At 29.8% G+C, this 25,201-nt stretch overlaps 1 protein-coding gene across 3 annotated transcripts in view; it reads right to left on the reverse strand.

The window, feature by feature from the left end:
- The window catches only part of LOC117181731 (talin-1), a 126,763-nt gene that overhangs the window by 42,889 nt on the left and 58,673 nt on the right, over positions 1-25,201 (reverse strand). The window contains exon 1 of one of the 3 annotated variants that reach the window (XM_033374688.1): positions 9,512-9,530. The exons of 1 other annotated variant lie outside the window; for it this stretch is intronic. Coding sequence is in view for 1 of the 2 variants with exons in the window: in XM_033374689.1 (XP_033230580.1) it covers positions 14,769-14,783 (15 nt within the window). In the remaining variant the exon portion in view is untranslated. Of the gene's footprint in view, positions 1-9,511; positions 9,531-14,768; positions 14,786-25,201 lie in introns of those variants that run through there. One more of the 3 variants, XM_033374689.1, reaches the window with a different exon arrangement.

Raw genomic sequence — 25,201 nt, forward strand, 5'->3', positions numbered from 1 at the left:
TGACGAGTGGAAGCCCCACGGGGTGACTACTGTCTATATGTACATTCATCTTTCAAGGTGTGGTACATTTCCCATAGAATTTGCTACGAGATGCCCTGCAAGATCCACAGGCGTAGAAACGATCGGAGCGCAGTTATAGGGCTTAATAAAAATAAATCGTTTCTTTCATGCCCAATTGACTTTATCAGAGCATCCCTGGGGAAACGATTCCGTAACACATAAAACAAACCAGCTCCTAAGGGAGGTTTACACGCTTTCTCGGTCATTTTGTATTTATTTAATTGACCAAGGAAACATGGAATAATCTCTTTTTTTTCCTCTCGGGAATCGTCTATACCAATAAAAACCCTTCAAATAATACGTTAACTGCAATCACTTAGGCCAAATTTAAAGATAATGATAAACTGAATTTGTAAGTAATTATATCGCGAAATTTAAATCTCGCTATAAACGAAAGGAAGAGTATTTCTTTGGAAATAATTGTATATTAATATTGTGTGAAAGCGATAACATAAATTTGTAATTGATACTTTTTGTCATTGATTAATGAGTATTGTGCAACATGATAGAAAGGCTTATGATATTACGATAGGAGAATATACTGATGAGGCATTTGTGGTGCAGACTTTAGATAGAGTAGTGATAAAGAGCGAGCTAATTAGGTTAATTTTTTGGGGTCGTTGACTTTACAGGGGTGAAAGCAACACATGGGATGGGTTTTGAATTCAGTGAAAATATCTACGCCATTGGGGACATCTACCCTTAGAGGTTGCCAGGCAACGCCATGTCTGACTGTGTCAAACTCGAACACGGCGAAACCTTCTCCCGCCTCCGTACCATCACCCTAATCACACTTCTTGCAAACTCTACTACTCAATTTTCACACAATCTGGAAAAACGCATAGCCTGTCAGACATCGTCATTAGACTTTTATCCCTTTAGCTGATATAAGTTAAAAATGAAGGTTCATTTCAGCTTCTGCTTCTCTGGATAAGAGATTACATTTCAAAAGGATGGTCCACACACCAAGCGGCACAGGTGGAATGAACTTAGGGTCAATTTGGGGTAGCCACCATAAAGTTAGTTTCACAACAGATAAGCTGGAGAATGAAATAATTTGATTTCAGGTTGACTAGACTTTTAGAAAATAGGGTAGATGTCCGCCCACGATCCAGTAGTTTTTCACCCATTTTTTCTATTTCTGGTAAGATAATTGATATCTTAAAATAGGTGGTATACGTGCGTGATCTTTATATATAAATTTGAATAAAGGGAGAGATAAGGACAATTAAAAAGATAAAAAGACCAAAACGGGGTAAGAATGAAGGAATGCCAAAATTTCGCTTTAGCCAAGAAAATTGAATCAGTGTCCGCGAATCTACTTCGTTCCTTATTTAATGAGATAACCACCTTTCTCACTAATTTAATTCGAGAAAATGTAGCTTACACTGAGAGAAAAGAGACCTTAATGAAGACTAAGTCGTCTCCTAAACGAATTTCTGGAAAGGCCGAAGACAATTCTACCTTCAAAAACAAGATTCGCCAAAAAGCTTATGTTTGAAACTACTTTGGCAAAGATTCGAATACTTTTAGTTCATATAGATTTAAATAACTGAAGATAATAAAGCTAAAAAATCAATTATATTGCTGGAGATAAATATCAGAGAATATACAAATATTTCCGGAGACTAAACGACAAAAGTTGAGCTTCTTTTCGACCCTTATGAAAAAGAAGAAATCACTTTTGCTCTCAGATTTTACTACTTGATAAGTTTAGAATCGAATTCCTAAAATACTGATGCGTTAATTTTTCAGTTTTTTTTTATATTTCGGGATTATATAATTTGTATATTTTCGACCCAACTTCTACTTTTCTGAAATACATTTATCAATGAAAGTCTACAAAACGTTATAAATTATTTGAAAACGTTTATAAGTTTTTAATTATTAACAAATAAGTAATAATATATTATAAAGAAAAAATGTAGATGTTATTCATACAAAATGATTGTAAAAAAGACAAAAATTTTCGTCAAATATGTATGATATCTTATAAAATACTCCTAAATATTAAAGCAAAACAGTGAATCTTACACAGGGTGTCTAATAATTTTCGCCCACCAAAGTCCCGGTTTCTCCCAGTTATTTTCGAGTTGCAAACATCAAAACACTAATGATTAATTATTGAAGAGTAATATAAAAAAATATTGTTAATGTTTTAATATGACAGTTTGTGTAAAGTACATGTGCTAGAACATAGTTAATGTAAAATTCACTTTATATTAATATAAATAATACTTTAAAATTTTTGTAATAACTCTACAATAATTAATCAATAAACAAAGAAATTAAAAACTGGATTTTAAATTCAAACCGAAAATATTGAAAAAGATGAATTTTCAACCAAGAACATTAATTTTCTATTAGAAAGGCCGAATTTGTAACAAAATAGATTACTTTTCAATGAAAGAAGATCAATTTTGAACAAAAAATGAAATATTTCAATTTTCAGTTAAATAAAATAAGTTTCCAAGAAAAAAAACGAATTTTCAATAAAATGGATATATTTTCAACTAAAAAAGATTTAAATTTTTAATAGATTAGATAGATTAGAAATCTTTTGAAATTTACTTTAGAAAATAATTTTTCAAACCAAAATTTTAACTATTTTTCAAATAGTTTTAAATTTGAAGAGATATTTAAAAATTATTTCTTAATCTTTTTTAAACTTCTAAACGTTAGCAATATCTTTTTAAATGATTCCAATATTTGACAATTCCAAGAAATCGCATAAATTCCTAAACCTTCTACATATTTTTTAAAATAATTGTGTTTTTCTTAATTTTTGTACATTCTGCATAATTAGAAAAATTTTATAAAAAAGGCGGGATTATTTTTTTGAAAATTTTGAAAATCTTTTGAAATATTCTCTTAAAATTAATTTTAAATAATAACAAATAATTTTTTCAGGCATTAAAAAAAATCCGTATTATCTTGAAACCTTTCAAAATTCACATTTTCCAAAACTTTAAATATGATTCACGATTTGAATTAAGGTTAAGACTGGCATACAAAATTTTATAATTTTTGCGCAAAATTTAAATTAAGCGACTATTTTTTAATTTTAACAGCGGGATTTAAAAAAAAAGCTTCTTTAATATACAAAAGATATGGTACAATATTTTGAAACGTTTTAAACACTGTTTAAAAATGTGTAATAGAATATTAAAAAATTTGCTACGGTACGAAATTTTGGTACTAAAAATTCAGAAGTGTCGAGATTTTTTTGCAAATCTAAAAAGAAGTCTGGACCATTTGTTTCCCGAGGGTTGGTGAGCACAAAGATCCTGTTGTGGGTGTCGATCGATCGAAAAAGAGAGTCTAAATATAGACATCACTTTGGAAGCCTCTTTATCCGGTGGCAACGGCTGCCATGAACTAATTGAGGGCATTGATTGGTCAGGTAGCCGAAGACACGATTATGCACGCTCAACAGGATTAGTGATCGCAGGAAGGGCCTTTAATCGATTCTCGAATCTCATGTGATCAAAACCAACCCCTGGAGGGAAACTTGGATCTTTTATGAAACAAACATTTAAATCTCCCCTAGTTTGCAGTTCCCACCAAGATTAGAAAAATCAAGCCTCGCAACAAGAATAATTAATTATCCTATTCACCCATCCTAGGTTCAGGCGATTCACCTTTACTTAGTTTGTCAATCGATGAATAAATTGGATTTGATTATTTGAATTTAAGTATTTAACGCTTCCCTGACACTGAAGAATAAATCAAGCTTGGTTTATTTCCAAAGGTAGTTCCTGGGATGAGATAAGGAAAATTGGGATTCCAACCGGATTTAGATTGCCAGAGTATAATTGGAATTTGGGAAATCCTCTTTATCGTAATGGAATTTCAGTTGAGCGAATTGAAAATCAGGGACATTAATTTTTTCTTTTCGCTTTTTTTAATGCGAAAATACAGATTAAGTTTTCAATATTTCAGACTACACGGCTCAAAATGCTTTCCAAACAGGACAAATAAAATAAACGTCCCAGTATCAGCTATCTTAGTCCCAGTAATCAAGACGCTAATTTTCTTGTTTCTTATTTAATTTTAATACGATATGTATTCGATACATTAATATACTAATATCGATATATATTGCATTTTAAACAAAATACTTACATTTTCAGCCTAAAAACTTGAATGTTTTAGAAATTATTTGGCTTTTAAACCCGAAGATAAGAATTTTAAACAAAAAATTTAATTTTCAGCGAAATAGATGAATTTTCTACCAAAATGTTGAATTTTCAGCTTAAAAAAAAAGAATTTTAAACCAAAAATAGAATAGTTAAATATTCAGTTAAAAAATTTAATTTCGACAAAAAACGACCTTTCAACCAGAGATGAATCTTCACCCAAACAAATTAATTTTTAAAGGGGTAATTCAACTTTTATAGTCATAATAGACTTTTCAATTTAAAAGAATAAACTTTCGAATACAAAAAGATGGCCTCTACCAAAAATAAATTGTTTTTATAAAAAATAAAGACTTTTCCATGAAAAATATTAATTTGTGATTTAAAACTGAATTTTCAACCAACAGAGATACATTCTGAACCAAAAATATAATAGTAGACTTTCCAATCAAAAGGAAAGAACTTTTGACCAAAAAATGTCTTCTACCAAAAGATGAATTTTTAATACAAAGAAAAAACTAATGTTCAACAAAACAATTGAATTTTCGAAAAGAAAAGATGACTTTGTAACCAAGAGATCTATCTTCAATCGAAAAGGACGAATGTAAGAAAAAACATTTGAATTTTCAAGCAAAAAAGGTGGATTTTTGTCAACATAGTTGAATTTTCAAGAAAATAAATTGTTTTTCAACCGAATTGTACAATTTTTAACTCGAAAAGGAGAATTATAAACTAAATACATACTTGTACACTTATCAATTAAGAAAAATTACCAGACGCCAGTCTGGGATTCGTGGAAAACCAATCCCTTTTCCAGATCGTCCAATTAAACTTGCAAAACTTTCAAGGCTTCGCGTAGGTATAGCCTTAGTCATTTTTTAACGAATATTTTATCAACTGTTTTTATAGGAAGCACTTTCTTTTTCTTTTTATTGGACAATTTAAAAAAATAGTTGTACTGAGGCAATCATTTCGAGAGAAGGGGTGGGTACATTTTCCCTGCTGAAAGTGGCATTCAGATACTGAATACAGCGCGAAAAAGAAAAATTACAGGCTAGAGTGGAAAACCGTCACAAGAAAGAAAAGCCCCTCGTTTGCGAGCTTCACACGCTCGCAAATATCAGAATATAAAAGCATACCATTATAAAAAAATTCGCACTTTTTAAACGCCTTCTTTAAAATGACAATTTTATAGCTTTGGAGGGTTTGAACTTCTTTCTGAAAGTAGAGCACGTATCAAATTGAAAACTTAAAAATTGTACAATTTCAATTGAAACAAAGAAATCAAATGATACATTTGAACACATTAAACATAAAAGTATTTGATTTTGAATTTAGAATTGTATGTTCAGTCACTTGCCTTATTTCTAATAACAGTTTAAATTTCGCGCCACAATGTTTCCAAAATTAGGTATTTTCACTTCAACCACCAGCTAACTTCACTTCGTTAAAAGCTGAGGGGAAAACAATGAATCAAATGCAGAGAACAAACCTTTCTTTCTGTAATATCTTGGTAATTAATAATAATTATTATCTTTTTTTCATTTCATTAAATAGTAATTAAAAAATAAAAACTGTTTTTTAAACATATTTATATAGAAAAAATTAGCTTTTACGAGCATATTGGCAAAACAGGGCGAAAATGAACTGAATCCCATGCAATTGGTCCCTTGTTTTCCCCTCAGCAATCTACGAAGTGAAGTTAGCTGTTGATTGAAGTGAAAATATCTAATTAGGGGTTATGTTTGAGTATGGCTTTGGTTAAGTAATTCCGGCACGAAATTGAAAAATCAAAAATTAAATTTTTTAAATTACTAGGACTATTTTTCTTTTAAAGAAATTTGGAATAAAAATAGATTAATAAGGCACAAATTCTGTTGTAATCTCGGTTTTGCATAACGAAAATAAATCAAATTCCTCACGAAATTTCGAGAAAGAATCGAATAAAAATGATCGAGCTTTAAAGGGTTAAGACGTAATTTATCAGGGTACTTCGTTCGAGAGCGTAAAGTGACAAAGAGGCTCTGTCAGCTTTTTTAAACTCGTCGAAGTTCATGACTTAGGAGGTAGTATAAAAGAGCAGTTTCCCATCCTCAGATTTTATGCCACTTTCATCCCTTAGTTTCCTGGTTATATAGTTAGTGTTATATATTACTATATAGTGTGTAAAATTCATATATGTGTACAACATATAAAATCCGGAAAAGCAGCAGTTCTTGTCATAAAGAATGGACCTGTGAAGGTACGTGCCTTGTTACACGGAACCCAGTAACTTATTAACTTACTCCCCAAGGGCGTTAAAGACTCGAAACCTCTTCCCAGGAACCCAAGAAATATCTCCACCACCCTCTGTGTGAAACTAAAGACACCAACGCTTTTTCCTAGTTTTTCTCTTTTCCAGGCTAAAAGCCAATTTCACTCCTCTGAGCGAGCTACTCACTCCGTTTTACTCAATTGAATGAGAATGGTTTACAAATAGGCATCTGAAAACTTTTTTTTTTAAATAAATATCCTGGGTATAGAAGCCCCGATGGGTTATTTTTATTAAACGCGAAATAAAATCTTACATTGGTCAAATTTTATATAATTATATTTAGAGCAGACTGTTTTTAATTCATTTTTATTTTTAGTCAAATAATTTATTGTTTTAATATTTCCATTTAAGGTGTTTAAGTTATACATTTTCAAATTTAATGACCAAAATTTGTTCAATGAAAATAATTAATTTACTCTTTGATTACAACTGTTATAATTTCTTAAAATAATAAAAACCGATCCTTTAAATTAGTTTTTATTTTTCGTACGTGAGGGAAGTTTAAATTGATGAAGAAGCGAATTTGTAATTTTTAATCAAATACAATGAAATATAAAAGTACTGCTTTAACAGGATGTTTAATCAATTTTTTTTTAATTCTCTGACAACTCCAGGTTTTTTCCAGGTGTACTTAGATTTTTTCAGATATACTCTTTCTTAATACGCAGTCATTCAAGTATTTAGTATCGCATATTTTAAATCAATTCTGACCATATACCCCTTCGAAGTTATAGATAAAACTTGAATAACCCCTTTAATTATCTTTCTGTGAATGGTTAAACTGTAATTAACTATGTTTATTGAAAAAAAATCAGAAAATTACAAAAAAGGAAAATGTAAAGGGTGGTCCATAAAAAGCCCTTTATATTTTTTTCTAAAATGACCCCTCCTAAAAGTGTTCATTTTAATGTCAAAATGTGATATATTTAGAAACTTTTTGGCACCAAAAGGAATAATTTGTAGAAGAGCCACTTCAGAAGGCAAAACAAGATTTTTGTAGACCACCCTAATAAGTATACAACAATTACTATATATAAACTATATATAATGTTTACGTCTAGGTCAGTTCTTATAAATATCTAACTGCGTAGAAACGGTACTTTTGATATACTAAGTAAATATAAACGTTTCTTAATGGTATAAGCAATTAGGAATTTTATAAGGTTACAGGATATTTTTAAATATACACGTATTATCACTATCAAATAATTAAAGAAATGAATAATAATTTTAAAAAATTAATTTTGTCATGTGTTGCTAAAGTTCATGAATGTTATGAATAATTAAAAAAACATTTCTACTTCGAAAGGTAATTAAAAATCAGTGCAAATTTAACATATTAATATTTTCAATGAAACAAATTATCCTGAGCATAAGTCCCGTACTATAAAGTTACTTTTATAAATGATAAAACAATTTAATTTCATATTATAATTTTTAAAACAAAGTTAAGCACGCTTCACAAAATTTCCTGAATTTTCCGGAGCAACAAAATTCCCTGACATTTCCACGTTTTCCAGGCGCGTAGACACACTGTATATGAATCACGAATTAAAATTAAAAAACGTTTCACAATACAGTTTTTAGGATATTTAAAAAATGAAAACATCAAAGCCATCACATTATAAATATCAGAGTTTCGACATCTTAATTCTTTCAAATAAAAGAAATTTCGAATCTGAAAATCTTTCCACGAATAATTGTTCAATAATAATTCTATTTAAATACACAATTTTTAAACGAGAAACTAATATTTTGGGTTTGCTTTACTTTCAAATTTGAACAATATAATTTTCTACCATTTAATTGTGGTAACCTTAAACTAAAAAAAAAACTGTCAATTTTTGTGGGTTTTATCAGCCAAAACTTATCAAATCTGAATATTGTTAAATTCTAGAAGCTTTTAAAAATTGAAACATTTTAATTTCACAGGGCTTTCAAAATTTGGATAGACTAAACTTTGCAAACTTCCCTAATTAAATAATCATTGAACATACAAAACTTCCAGAGTTACTTTAGAATTTATCAATTTTAGCTGACTCGTGCTCGGAGTTGAACCTTTCAATTAACTTGGGCTGCAAGCCTGATCATTCACTTAAATACAGCTGCCTTAATCAACCCTTGCACGAACTTACACTTCATCCAAATTTAATTATGACGAAATTATTCTTAAAAATGTACAAAAAATTACCATTTTATTAATCATTAAACAAAATTATATTTCAAATAATCTCAGAAAAGATTACAAGGTTTCTTAATCCCCATACATTTTTGCACTAGAATGTTTTTCCGACCTTAAAACTATAATGAACACCAATACAACATTTGCATTCCAAGCATTATGGGCACTAATTAAACAAAAGATCTTGGCAGATGGCAACGACATCGGAGATTTATGAGCACAGCTGTCATTTACTTGAAAAGTGACCTATTTAAGTTCTTACAGTGATTTGAAATCTATTATAATTATTTAAAAAGGTCATTGAATTAATTACATTAGCAAAGAATTGAGCAAAATGCATGGTAATTCAATAAAATGGAATGAAATGCCTAAGAATTCACATGAAAAGACTTGAGGATGAATTAAAAAAACACATTAAAAAAGTGAATTTGAAAGAATTTGAGTGAATTCTATGAAATTCATGGGAAATCAAGATAAATAAAAAATAATTCAAGTAAATAGAATCAAATTTTTAAAATGAGAAAAATGCGATTGAATTAAGATAAACTGGAGTGATTGGAGTTAATGAATTAAGAATCTGGTAAAATCTATTATCAATTAAGGTGAATTTAAAACTCTTTAGGTTGAATTAAAAAAATTATAATCCACAAAAGGTTCATTGAATTCAGTGTGGCAAAGATGAAAAGCATCCGAATTTTCAAAAAATAATTTGCCCTTCCAGACTAGAAAAATATCAATAAAAATATGATGAAATCCATACGAAAGATGTAAAAAAAATAAAATAAACTAAAATAAAAATATGAGACAAACATTTACCTTGTTCGAATTTCAATGTCATTTAGCAACAAACAGCAGCCACTACACTAGTTTTCTATCGTTTTCTACTCGGGTTCCAAAAATACCCAGGATCGTGAAACCGTCGCCCTCGCCTCTCTTCGCTTCCGGCTTAAACTTCTAGTATAAAAATAATTAAGAAATCCCACGAAGCTGCAGCACGGATTCAATTCCATCATTCAAGTCTGATCTAAACTGTCGATTACCACTTTTTTAGTTCATTTATAAATACTCATTGTCATTCATTTCCATTTACATACACAATTTTTAATCTCTTTTCTATCATCCGAAAATATAAATAACAATATTTTCGCAACACTATGTATCTCTAAAATTTAACCCTTCACTAACTTGATTTAAAATGCCCCTTAAATCCTTTAAACTTAATTTATCACTTTAAAACAGTATCAACGTACACAAATTATTGAACCAACAAACCACTAACTAATTATTAATCTCGAAAGGATACATTTAGTATTGCCGACGTTGATGAATCCAATTCATGCGTGCAACAAACTGGCAATCTGCCAGTAAACGTCACGTATCTGATTCTAAGCAATTAATTTGATATTTTGAAACGAATTGATGAGTTCTACAATTGAATCATTTGACACTTTACTGTTGTAATACACTTTTTAATTTACGGATGGAATGCACTTTTGATTTGCCACTGTTGTTCATTTATTAAGATTATAATTTTGTTTACAATATTTATTATTATTAGGGCTTGTATTTAGAATCGATTCGTCTGTAATTAAGGGTTGAACCAACTAGGGACAACTCGGGACGACAAGGTTCCATCCCAGTCACTGACCAGAGACTGAATGCATTGCGGTGAGAGTTAAAGCACAAAATGTAGAGAGAAATGCTGAGGAGTCACCCCTTACTTTCCTGGGGAGGGATTCGAGGGGATTGGTAAAATCTCGTCGGGGTTCGAAGCTTCTGCGCACTAGTGCCCTAGTAACACACCCCCATGGACCAAGAAAAGATTCGACCCACCCTTCAGTTCAAACAATTATAGTAATTTACATTTTGAATAACGATTTTACAGAAATAGCTATCAGTATGATAAACGCCCCTCAAGCTATGAGGAATATTTGGGTAAAGTTTAGGAAAATTTTACGAAAACACAGTAGCCGTTTTATTTAAGGAAAAAATTTCCATTCATTTTCCGGTTCGAAAAAAACGTTCATGGTCATTGAAAGTGAACAATTCTAACGGAAAAGTTTTTCATTTGAGCTATACAAAACTGAGATGCAAACTAGAGCTAAGCAATTTTTATTCCGAAATTTTGTAATTTAAACTCTCAATAATTTACAGACAAACTGCACAATTTTAAATTTATAACTTTTATCAATTGAACAATTCAAATATTTCTGGTCAAAAAATATAAAACCACGCAATTATTTCCAATGCTCTAAAGTATAAATTGAATAGTGAATTAATAAATGTATTAATGTTCAAAATGATATCATTTTACGAAATTGTCAGCTAGAAACAATACACAATTGAACGATTTTTGTTTAAATTAGTGAAATCATAGCGCAGAGGCTATAAGACTTGAACTAGATTATAATCAATGAATTTTCAAAGTGTGAATTTAGCAAACTGATATTTTAACGATTCAATGCTTTATATTTCAAACAACTTAGTTAAATTTGTATTTAGTTTCAGATATCAGTCAAATATAGCTTAATAATGAAAAATAGCAATTTTTTCAATTGAATGGATTAAAAATGGAATATTTTAACTGAAACAATATTTTAGTAGGCTTTCAAATTGAATAAAACATCTTGTAAAATCAATTATTTTCAATTTTTAGAATAATGAAGTAATTCACATTTAGAAATCATTAACTTAACACATTTTGTATAAAAAATTTTCAATTTCAAACGCTTTTAATTTTTAATTCTTGAAGTCTTAAAAACTGGATTTTAAAATTCTTTACAATTTGTAATGTACGCTTACAAATGAATACCTAAAATTGAAAATTTTTAAAGTGAACGATTTTACAGTTACGCATTGTAAATTGAATGATATTATAATTGAAAAAGTTAACGACATAACTTGAAATTACAAAAAATTTGAAATCAAAATGATTTAAATAGCATTATATTATGTGATAAAATATGTTATTTTATTATTATGGTTTAAAAATAGGTATTATTCTTAAAATTGAATTGAAACAATTGAATGCATTTAACAATGATTTATAAGCTTCTATTAACGTTTCAAATATTTAACTAGAAAAATCCAACATAATAACGAAGTTTGAATTTAGGTTTTTTCTAGTCAAATGTATGTGTGCTATCTCATCTTAATTTCAGAATGAGACTTAAATTCAAACAAATTTTGTGTGAAATCGGATCAAATAAATTGTTCCCATTTTTATTATTCTGTTTTACGGTGGAAAAGTATTCTCTGGTGTGATTTCAAAACCGTTGCTTTAACACATTTTAATTTTTATTCACTGAAATTAAAAACCACAACTTTTAGAATTTCCGATTAATTCTTGAATCAAATTTAAGTTATAAAGAGTTTACCGGAAAAAAAAATATTTTAAAAATTATTATATGTAAGTTAGTATAAATATTAATTTACCTTATGGAATTAAAAACGTTTTATAAATATTTAACAACTTAAATTGGAAACTATTTTATTCTGTATAAAAATGTTTCACTAACAGGGCCATCTTGCCGGGTTAGTTTTAATTTGAACTAAAAAATACATTTTTTTAATTTTGACCTGTCTGGGTTTTTTTATTTTGATTCTGATATTTAAAATTATATGGCACCAAACTCAGTTTTAAAACTTTTTGTTTTCCAAGTGACGCAAATAAGAATCATCTTTCATTCCTAAACATAAAAATGTCTAAAAATTAAAAATTAATAGATTTCAACAAAAATTAGAAACCACATTCAGGGCATCCACCAGAATATCACGTGACCAAATACATAGAATATATTCGGTGAATTTAAAATTAGAAATATTTAAATATTTTGTTGAAAATGTAGGAAATGGTTCAAAATATATAAGGACACGTCTCTCTGATCCATTTGATTATTTATATTCTTTAAGCAGTGAAATTGTATTAACTTTCAATTGGAAATATAAGTAAGAACAAAGCTTTAAGCTCTTAACTAAAATAGAATTAATAAAATTGTATTATTTAATAAAAATAAAGAATCAAATGGGCCAGACAAACGAGCGGTTGTATATTTTGAACAATTTGCTAAAATTCCAGCACAATACGTACATTTTTCAAATTATAAACTCACCGAACAATAATCATTTTACATTCAGATTATATTTAATCAATAAAAAATTTCAATTTAAAAATGTTCAAATTCTTCTTTAAAATTCTAAAATGAAACAAGTTCAAAATTTATGTTAAACCCATCACTACAAGATTATTTCTGGTGAAGCAAGGTTTCACCCCCCAATGGTTTGAAATGTGTTTTAGCGGTTTTCGGTTTAGACAGGAAGAGAAACTCGATATACGGTTGAAGGGTAGATTGATAGCACGATTTGATAGCACTGTTTAGTGCCATTTTTCATAGCTCTTGTGTCAGAAAAAGATGCTGAAGCTGAAGAAAAAAAAATCAAAGAAAGAAACATTACTCGTCCCCTTTTTACATATGACATTACAGACTATACAGAATATATATAGTAGCGCCACAGGAGAACTTCGACCGAAATTTCCACCCCTATTATACTATCTGATTTCGACACGTTAAAGAGCCGTTGTTACGTTCAACCCTCGATAATTGGGATATCTACCGTGGAATTACGACAAACGCTTTTCAAGAACAGAATTAACGAGATTGTGTATACGCACATACATAAATCGTGCTCAATTAATGATTGTGAACCACTGACTCGACCTAATTGTCTTTGAATAAGGTGCGGATTGATCAAAATAAATTGTATAGGGTACAAATGAATAAAAATTATAGGTCTTAATATCAAAGCTTCAAAAACAATTTTGAATAAATTTAAATGCTGTATTCAAATAAAACATTTTTCCAATTCTGAATAATTCTATGCAAACCATCACATTTGCCCATTCTTTAGTTTAATTAATTCGAGGATCTTAACAATTATTTCATTTTTGTTGTTTACCTATGAATCATTAAAACCTGAGGTAAATATTTGTTCGTAAAACGTTTAATAATAATTGATAAAGTACATTTTTTAATAGTTCTAAAATCTCGTCTTGTTCGATTCGAAACTTCACAAGGCTTTTGAAACCTGAGAAATAATTGATTAAATTATTTGTCACAATTTTACATAAGAATTATATTTCCAATCCATTTTTGCTTCGAACCCATTTATATATTATTCATATCATTATTCATCGTTTAGGTATACGCTTATCAATTCCATTATATGTGACGTCGATATATTATGCATTCGGGTTTTAATTTAAAATAGAAAATACGGTAAGAAATAAAGCATTTTAACTTCGATTAAAATTCGTTTCTAAATCATTTAATATATATGAACATTTGGTCTTATAACAACGGTTTTTACTGGGTGCATTATGTTGTTAGGTTTTAGTATCAATTTTTAGTACTCCAATATTTCAATACAAAAATTAATTTCAAACTTTTTTCAAAATATTTTAATTTTCTTGCAATTACTATTTTCTTGATCCATTTCTGGTTGTCTCTAAATTAGAATTTAAAAGTATAAGAAGTAATTTATCATGGGAATAACTTATCTTAAAATTACCATAATGTCAAATTAATTTTTCTTTTAAAACTTTCAACAACCAATTTGCAATACTATCATTGCCTGAAAGTTTTTTTTTAAATTTTAAATCGTTTTAACTTTAGGAAATTAATCATTCCTTTCCAATTTAAATTTGAAATCGTTTCTTAATTCAATGTTGGCAACATTTCTTATAATTTATCATTGATTTAACTTTACTTGAAATTACCGAATCAATGATAAATTAGTTTCCTTTCTAAATGGTTTTAACAAAGAATTTGTAATAACCATTACCTAGAAGCTTTTTTACTTAAACAATTTCAAACATGAATTATTACCTTATTCCTTGTCACCTTAGATTTAAAACCATTTTTTAATCCAATTTTCGGATAACAGCCCAGTTATTTGAAATTTACTTTTTGAAACCCTTCAAACTGAAATAGAATTCAAATTTTTTATATCCCATACGTTTTTAAAATTTCAACATCTAATAAGAAAACACACACAATATTATTTGTTGACTTACCAATAAATTCAGCATTTCAATGAAGATTTTTCTCTTCAATAAAAAAAACCTTCAAACCTCTACCGCCCGATTCTGGCTTTAACCCGACCGTCGCGAATTTTCCCGCCTCTTTTTTCAAACGTTACTATATCACAAGTCGGGTTTCATGGCGTAATAAAATTAAAGTGGAAGGGTGACGACGCCTCTTTCTTGCGACGACAGGTGAATCGGGTCGTAGGTTTCCAATCTGGATAGAAGGACCCAGGACAATAAAAATCTATCTTTTTTCGGGAAAAGACGGATAAAGGCACGGAAGTGAATGGACCCTCTGGAAAGAAATTCCCCAGAGAAACTTCCATCAGGACGGAGGACCTTCCAAAAATCGCACTTTGCTCTACCTCCATTTCTATACTAACTTTACAACTTTATAAATATTTAAATTCTATTCTCTAAATTAACTCAAGGCCAGCTATTTTTATTGTCAAAAATTTTGCACTTGGACGGAAATTTAAGGCACCTAGGATACTCCAAGCACGACAGCCTTTCCACAAAAAACCCTTGCAAAAATAATTTCAAAATTAGAGATATAAATTTAAAAAAACAAACAAATACGGTTCTGATTAAAACTTAATTGCAACTTCCAATTAAAACTAGAATTTTCGTTCAAGGATAAGAAAATAAAATAAAAAGCACTTCCTCCCTTTTGACGCAATTCGACTTAGAGCGAGAAACTTGAATTTGAACAACGAATTTTTGTCGAGGGTAAAAACTAAAAACACTTAGAAACCCTTGGACTAGATTTCAGTTGGAGATAAATAAAATAAAACACAAGTAAAAATGATGGAAATTTGTAGAGATATTTTTGGAACAGAAGTTGAACTTGTCAGAGATTTTGAGATGGGGGTTGCAAGGGATGATCGCGAAGGTAGAGAGGACGAGGATGTTACCCCGACGGCTGTCGCCAAAGAAGTGACGCGTATGTGGCTTTACGTGTGGCACCCAGGACAACGCCGCGAGTTGCGCGCGCTTTGGTCCTTTCAGAGGGTGAGCAATCGCGATTTCGATTGGTCGCCGGACAGGCCATAACAATAATAAAAGATCCCTAACCCCCTTCCAGTTAGAATCAACCCCCTCCGCCAAGAAGAGAGAGAACATCCCCTATGCCTCGAAACATTATGCGACATCGAGCCTTCCGTCGCTTAAAACACCCCCTTCCTATCTAAGGGAGGAACACGAACCTGGGGATACATAATTGAAGAGTCCGATGGTCCGGATCTAGAATTTCGAAGGTGGAAACAGAGGTAGAATTGGTAATTAGAGCGCTTGGGTGTTTGTGATAAAAGGCGGTGGGTGTTGATTTTAACGAGGATTCGTAGCTGGAGAAAAAAGTAAAGTAGTTGTTGGGATGGGAAGTAACGCCGAGTGATTTATTTTTTAAGAATTGGATGAGGGGTTTTTGTCTTGTTGAAAAGAATACCTTTTTTTAGAATTTAAAAGAATTTTACTACAGTCAAAAATTATAAAAATGATTGTCTTTTTGACTGTAGCTAAAATGATTTAATTTTTGAAACAATAGATTGGAATTTATTACCCAGAATAGCAGTAAAGCGAATAAAATTCTATGTCTAATAACCTCTAGTTGAAGGCCTCATTTCAGAGGTAACTCCAAGGTTTTTGTAAAAATTTGTCATAGATTTGATCATGCAGTCAAACTTAATATACAAACAATCGTAAAATATAAACTAACTTCATTCAATATTGAATATTTTCTTACTAATTAATGTGTAGAATACAGTGGAGATGTTCAAAATAAAAACAAGTGAAATCACAACTTGAATTTTCCATTTTTTGTGTTCCTGTTTGGTTTAAAATGAACCACGTGGAAGGAAAAATAAATCGGATCATATTTAGAGGCAATTAGTTAAATTGTATTTTTTTCACAAAAGATAACTTTTTTTTATCGAAAACGGCTGATCATAACACAAAATCATATAATATAATTATATTATATAATTAGATTATTATCATATAAAAGATGGAGCTCATTAAAATGGGTATTTTTTGTCGATATTTTTTATTTTTATTATGCATATTTATGGCGATTAAGCAGAGAATTTTTATAAAAAAGCATAAATCATCTATTCCACTTATTACAAGGTCGTTACACATTTAACTTATTTTAAAATTTTTTAAAGTCAATCGATATGAATAGAAAGGCTTTCAATCGCTAACATTTCAGTGTGCTTACTTTGAGCTCTGAACGTTAGAATTTTAATTGTTTCAATTTGTCACATTTTTAATTTTTTAATGAAGTTTATTTATTTTTAAATATAAATGACAACTGAATTATATTTTTTAACAAAAAACCTTTCATCTGTTTACACTATAAAGGTTTAAAGTTTCGACATTTTTTTAAATAACATTAAAATTAAGATTGTTTAAGCCTAAATTTTTAAAGTTTGAAATTCAAAAGAGGTTCATTTTGAGAGCATTCTTTTTCTCCCACTGCTTCAAACCTCTGTCAAAAATTAATACCACAATATAAACGGAAATTAACTAGAAAAAATTCTTTTTCCTAACTGATGTGTTTATGAATAACAAACATCTCAAAAAAAAAAAAAAAAAAAAAAAAAAAAAAAAAAAAAAAAAAAAAAAAAAAACAGAAACATGACAGAAAAAGAGCAGAGCAAATTTCAAAGATTTTCCATCTTCTGATTGGCTGGTAATATATCGAAGACATTCAAATTGTCACACGCGTTTAACATTGAATCGTCTAATTTTACAATAATATGTAGTAATTTTATGCAGAAAAAAAAATTCTCATTTCAATTTATGACTACAGATTTCCCACAGCTGCTCATCAATTCCCGACAAACTCCCATATTTCAAAGGTCGCTAGATACCCTGTATAAAAGACCTCTCAATAATTGAAATAGATCATTAATATCGCTTCTTGATCACAATTTTCTTCGCATATCTCCTTACGAATGCATAGTTAAAAAAAAAAACTTGACAAAAAATACTAATTTTAATTAGCCGTATCTTTTACATTCTGCAAAATTTTGCGTTTTGGTCAGCCGTTTGCGAGAAAACTGGATTTTTCTGTAGAAACAGATAAATTCGAGATAAGCTACCTCTAAATATTATCCAAGTTATATCTACTTCTACGTGGTACATTTTTAATCCAAAGGGAACAACAAAATTGATAATGCAAATTGAGATTCGGAATTATTTGTATTCTGAACACCCTTCGAGTACAGTATTAATTTAAAATTTGATGACGTTTTCTCACCAAGATTGACCCCTAGAAAGAATTAGGGAAAAAATCTAAAAACATTAGCTTCCGTATTTTTTTTTGTTTCAAAAACTGTAAAATATTGTGTCTATTGGAATATTTAATTAGATATAACAAAAACTTTGAATTTCATAATTACTCCTTCGAAATTTAAGAGAGAATCTGAGATTTGAAGCATTGCAAAGCTAAAAAAACTTATTAAATGTAAATTACAAACTTCATAACGCACACGCATGCACACAAGCACAATATTGTATGAGGGGGAAATAACTCGTCAAAAAGCGGTACGGACTACGGAGTATCCCTTATTAAGTTGTAATACACAATATAAAACAGTTATTTAAAAAAAATGACGTAGTCAGATAACAAATATATACAGTTGCGTATATATTTAACAGATTGTTTATAACATTTGCTAATTCATGTATTAGCTAACAATCTTGATTAAATATCAGCATTAGCAGGCTTCCGATAGAAGTAATTGAAAAAAAGGAAAAATTACACGAATAGACGTTCCTTTGGGGTAATATTTTTGTTTTGTCAAAATCAATAAGTGGTTAAAACATAAATCGTCATAACTGGGCCAACGATTATTAAAACAGCTTGCAATTTAATACTCATACAAAGTATACTCTAGGGATGCCTAGAAAAGAAAACAAAAGAGGGAAATGAACTTTTGTTCAATAATATTCAATTACAAAATTAAAGTCAGTCGGTAACCACGTTTTGCTACTTTCACCGACTAAAAGTATGGCGGGAAGTTTGGAAAATATGTCCTATGTAAAATAATACTATTTTTCAAAGTAAATACTTCCGCCAATTTTTCATGAATATTTCTGAAACTTTTCAAAAATCTTCTTCCAATTATTCACTACAGAACAACTTTTTCGCTGGTAGTTGTTACAAATCTGAAGTTAGTTCCCTCAATGATTTTTGTCGGTGGAAGTAAAAAAATGTGATTACCGATGGCCTTAATTTGCGGTTGAATATTATTAAACATAAGGTAATTTCCAACTTTTTAAATATTTTGGAGCAATACCTAGATTATAATTTATATATCTACCAAATTTCAAACAGTTTTAATAATATTAAGCCAAGTTATGACAACTTTTGTTTTAATTAGCTTACCGATTTTTGGAAAAAATGTTTTGTAGTTCTTCATTTTTATTATTATAATTAATTACCGACAAAAATTGAAAGAGAACAATTCTTTCTTGTTATTAGATACAAGCTTATATTTTTTGAAAAATTCGAATTTGAAATTTTTCATTTCTTAAAACCCAGGGGCCAACGCTTTTAGCGAGCGTCGGTCTAATTATTGAATCCGCGAGCTTAATTTCTAATTTTGTCACTATATTTTAAATAAATTGTTGAATAAATATTTTAATTAAAAAATCGAGCTGTTTGAGGACCTTAGAACTTAGAACTAAACTATTACAGGTTATCATGTGATTATAGCACGTAAAGTATACGGAATAATACGCAACTATTCTATTCTACAAATATTTAACTTTAGAGCTCTTAAAATTAGACAGTATTTAAAAATAGCCCGTGGCTATGTGTACCAAAATTTCGGTACAATATGAAACTAGTAGCCTTTAAAATCGAATAAATAAATATTCAAAGCCATTAAAAATAGACAATATGTATTTAAAATCGAATAAATAATTTATCGAGCTTCTTTTTTAACATTTAAGATTTCACAGTGAAAAGCGTTTCAAGCCAAGAAGGAAGAGAATTTCCATTAAAAAACGAGGGAGCATGTAAATGAAGAGCTTGGAAGTTTTTTAAATTTGAACATTTTCAGTTCTTCAAGACTTTCATTTTGAAATTCTGGAACTCATAGTAATTCAATTTTGAAATTGTAGTTAAAAATTGTTCGCAATTGAAAAAATGCAATATTATTTTGTTGAACAAAGGAAGGATATTTTAAATTTCATTAGTTATACCTATTAAAGAAAATATTTTCAAAAAAGTAAAAAAATTCGACTTGAGTAAATTTAAGTAAAAATATATTAAATTTGAATAATTTTCAGATTTCCTAAAAAAAATATTATATAATTCCAAAGCTGTCAAACTTGCAGAGACTAATAAATTCAAAAGCCATTTAGTAATTTCCTTTTGATTGAAAAAAATTGTATACCTAAATCGGCATATAGAAAAACGTCTATTTAAACAAAAAAAAATTTCCAACTGTATTTCTTCTATATATCGAAGAAGTATACATGAATAAAACAAGGAATACATTTATAAAAATTACCTCAAACAAAATATGTAATATATTATGCAGGTTCGACGACAGCTGAAACTAATCCCATCTACACAAGACAATTCTGTGCCACTATCACGAAAATCAAACTTACCCCAATGAATTTTTTTCCAACAGACCTTCCCCAAAACTTTCTATCTCGAATGGAATCAAAATGACAAGTAGTAAACATTCACCCACCATCGGCCCGAATTTGGACCCACCCAGATTTGACGAAATCTCGTCAGATTCGTCTCGCGTCATTCAGTAACCTGGATTCGAATCGACAGTCATTGTCAATACGATTAATCGACCGATAAGTTTGACTCTACCCAGTGATTGACACTCTTGTGATAAGGGTTGATGGCTCATCGAGAGAGTGAGGGAGAATAGGTCTCTGCAACCAGAACGAACAATCAATGGGGGAGTGAGAGAGAAAATAAGAGAAATAGGAGAATAAAGGGATTGGTATCTATTATGGAATTCAAGGCTAAAAATGCAAAAGAGAATAACAGGGTTGCCACTTACACTTCCAAACAAAATCCAGGCTATTTCCCGGTTTTTCCAGTTGACTTTTATGCATTTGTAAAAATAATTATTCAATACTAATTGCTTTATCATATACATTTTGAAAGGAATTCATTATTTTAGAATGCCTAGGTAAAATATATAATGTAAATTATTGATAAAGTGATTTCAGCCTTCACAAACCAAAATGCTCTCAAAACCGGGGGTATAAGGTGAATTAAAAGAAAAAATAGAAAAATAAGTTCGAGTCGAAAAACATTGCATTTTCAACAAAATAGTGAAATTTTCAAGCAAAACAAGGTTAATTTTTAAACTAAAAAGACCAATTTTTAAGAAAAAAAGGAGTTTTCTAGCTACAGAGTCAAATTTGGTAGGAAACACTAGACTTTTCAATCGGAACAGATAATTTAAAACCAAGAAAGATAAATTTTCAAACAAAAAATATGACTTTTCTACCAAAATATGAATTTTCAATCTAAAAGCATGAATTTTCTACCAAAGACAAATGTTCAACAAAAAAACAGTTAAATTTTCTATTAAAAAAGATGACTTTTAAACAAAATAGTTGAATTTTCAACAAATTAATAAATTTTCAAGCAAACAATATATTTTTTAACTAGAAGAGATGGATTAAAAAAAAAGAAAAATATAAAGAAAAATATAATATCATGTTTTTAAAAGAAAAAGAACGAATGATAAATAATCCAATTTTCAATTTGAAAAAATGACCCTTCGAGAGATTTTATTCCTGACTTTGAAGAAAAGTTTAGACACATACAGCCATTTGATGGTAAATAAAAATTCATTAAAAGTGACCTTCTTTGTGAAAATAGTTCAAATTATAAAGAAATGAACAATTGCATTGTTAACGTCTGATAGACATTTTTTAAATAACTATAGTGCCATCTTTCAGAGAAAAAATTTACGATAAATGGACGGTAATTTGCTGTAGAATCTGAATAATTACTATAATTTAAAGTTGACTTCAAAAAACTGTTGGTGATTAGAGCTAATTGAATGTTGAAATAATTGCACAATTTTAAATTAGAACCAATCAGAAGTAAACAATTTTAAACTATACTAGTTTAGGGATAAATTAATGTAAATTACATTCCTGAGTCGTACGAACAGGAACTCAAAGGTTAAAAGTTTCCAAATTTGAAATTGACCTTGGACTTTTTAACACTGCACAATTAAAAATGTAAATTTAAATTATTCCCACTCTAAAGCGGATGAAATTTTACCATCTCAAATTTTTGGGGTTCATAATTAACCAATATAAAACTCTTAAATCTAAACATGGTAAAAAATCAAAGTCTTACATGTAAAAATTTTAAACGTTTAAAAAATCCAACAAGTTTAAACGAAAGAATAAAAAACTGAAATATATTTGGACTCGAAAACGTATTCAATTGAATAATGCTGAATGTTAAGCATTAGGAATAAAAAAAATGTAAACAGCGTAATGCTTATATAATAATGAAAGGATTATAAATGTATTGGTAGAATTATATTAGATCGAAAACAAATGGAAATAAGAAACCTCATACCAAATAAATTCAAAATTATAGGTTATGTTGAAGAGTGACCAAGTGGTTGTGACATCACGGTATATTATGCATCACGGGGGAGAAGCGGTACTTTTTTGTTACATTTTGAGAATTTACGGAAATCCAGTGTCCAAAAATATCTAAAATTTCTGGAAATTTATCAGTAACTTATGGTAACTTATCGCTTTGAGTTGGTTCCATCTACCAAACAATCTTTCAAAGCGATCAAGTAGACGCCTGATCATTTTTATTATTGACCTCTGATGTCGCTTTTTTTACTACTTAGGGACTGAAAAGTAGAACTTTAGCCACGCTTAATAGACATGAAAAGGGGCTGAAATCATGCGTGTGCTGTGAAAAATATAATACTCAATTATCTGCTTGAATCAATAAAAAAAAAAAGAGTCAAATCCTTTACTGAGGAAAGATAGCTTGCATTCTTTTTGTAAATAATATAATCTTCTCACAATTTTCTCTTATGGCTTTTTACACGGTCACACCTCAATTCACGAATCTTGGCCAGGAATGTCGGCGAGGTCGATGGTGACAGAAGAATGGTCGGCCGAGTTCTTAATTCTATCCGAAGGAAACCACCACCCCATTTTTCCTATCTCTCGTCACCCCCGCGGTGTTTTGTATCAATTCATGGCCCAGCTCGTGTCCAACTTCCGGCTGAAAGTGCTGCTGCATAAATTGACGGTACATCTCAATTCACCCCCAGCCGTGACCATTCTCTTACACGTCTCGCTTCTGAGTGACACCCTCATGGAAAATCCTACTCTTTCCTTTTTCGCTTTTTTCCCTAGCTCTTCCTAGCTACCTCTGTCACATTCGGAATTCCCTACCCCTTAATTCCTCCCCCATTTTCTGAATCTACCCTCCCACATTTGGCCTCAAACATCACCCCTAGGATTGTGCTAACACTCTCGGGTAAACTCGCATTTTCATCCCCCTTTGACTGAATTGTAGTGCGTCGACTCGGATATTGTACACCTCGATGCGTTTATGCGACGATCGTTCGTTATTCGTTTCAGTCCCCTCCAAAAAATGCCATAAAATTCAGAGAAAATCATGCTCATCCGGGGCAGAGAATTGTTTTACGACCACCACTTACATTTGAATGGTTTCATTTGTTGGAAAATTGTGGGGCGAGTTTAGGAGGATTCGATTTTCATTTTGGTCTGGCCTGGTCAATTTGCGATGCATGGAGAGTAAATATGATTGATTTTGGGTAAACAGAAGTTAGGGATAGAGTTGCTTGGAATTTGGAATATTTGATGGAGTGGAGAATAAAATATGGGTGCATAGTAAGAAAGTATAATTCTAGCCTCGTCAAGGTATAATATATGTAATACAAGTTACTTAAATTTGTGTTACACCTCAGAATTATTGTTAACATTAAATGCACTACAATTTGATTTTAAAACCTAATTCTGAAATTCAGATGATGAGGACTTAAAATTACACCAATTTTTCTTAAAACCGGACAAATTTAGCTGAATTTGATCCTTTGTTTTACTGTGTCTATTTTTGACTTTTTAGAAAGGAAAAAAAGTTAAATTTCTAGCATTAAAAACTGCACTAATTAAAGAATTTAAGCGACAGTTTAAAAAATATTTAATATAATATGTAATTGTCCATTCAAAAAACTCGATATTGTTCAGTTTTAGATTGCAACTTTTCAATCACCATATAGTTTCATATTGGTTAATAAAAATGGTAATTTTTAAGAATTAAAATTTTTGCAAGGGAAAAATTCCTAATAAGATAATTTCAAAATTCAAAACTCCAAATTTAATCTTAAAAACTAAAAACTGAATATAAAGCATTAAACATTAACTATTCAATAATGAAACAGTCTAAATTTTAAAACTTTCCTGAGCCATAGTGATGTTTAGGCCAAAGTAGGAGAATTCGAATCGCAACTGCACCCTGAAATTCAAAATTTTCTAATAGATTCCCTATTCAAAATTTAAGAAATTTAAATTCGATTAAGATCCAAATTAAAAGTCCTATTTAACGTCTAATAATCAAATTGATGCAAACTCCTGTTAAGAAAAAAACAAGAATCCAACGACCAAATTTGGACCACAACGAACAAACAAAACAAAAACTCCTATTGCAATCTGAAAATTTTTTTAAAAATAATTTTCGGTCTAAAATAAAAAAGGGGAAAGAAAAATGAGAATATTTAATTTCCAGAACCATAGTGATTTTGAACTTTAAATCATTTCGATTTATACTGTCGTAGATAAAATTTATCTTTCGATTTAAAAGTTTAATATTATTCACAAATTTAAAAGTACCTGAGAGTAAAGGCTTGATAAAATTAGAATTACGAATTTATAACTTAAAAATAAAATGGAAGGATTCATCCCTTTTATGCCAAAGTGTCGATCGACATGATGAACATGAGGATGCATCGAGGTCATAATGACAACTTCAAATAATTCGTCTGATAGTGATGGATCGATTCCTGCTCTGATTGATAGTATTAGCTGTAACAGTGATTGGATAACGTTACTAAGTAGTTTGCAAATGGATCGCAGTTCAGCCAGATTTCCTTCATTTTCATTAACTTAAGACCCCGACACAACTGACACCATAAATCTCGTCCAAATTGAATTTCAATTCGAGTTTTAGGTGTTCGATTGAGCAAAAACAAATAAAGTTCTGACGTACTGTAAAAAAAATGGATGACCCACTTTTTATCCGGTTAAAAAATATTCCCTATACCAGGTGTATACATATGAAACCGGTATTTTTTCAAGAAAAAGACACATTTATTTCAAGAGAATGATAACAAATATTTTATTCAAAGTATGCGCCCTCG

Source organism: Belonocnema kinseyi, chromosome 10 (genome assembly GCF_010883055.1).
Source record: "Belonocnema kinseyi isolate 2016_QV_RU_SX_M_011 chromosome 10, B_treatae_v1, whole genome shotgun sequence".
Taxonomy (NCBI): Eukaryota; Metazoa; Arthropoda; class Insecta; order Hymenoptera; family Cynipidae; genus Belonocnema; species Belonocnema kinseyi.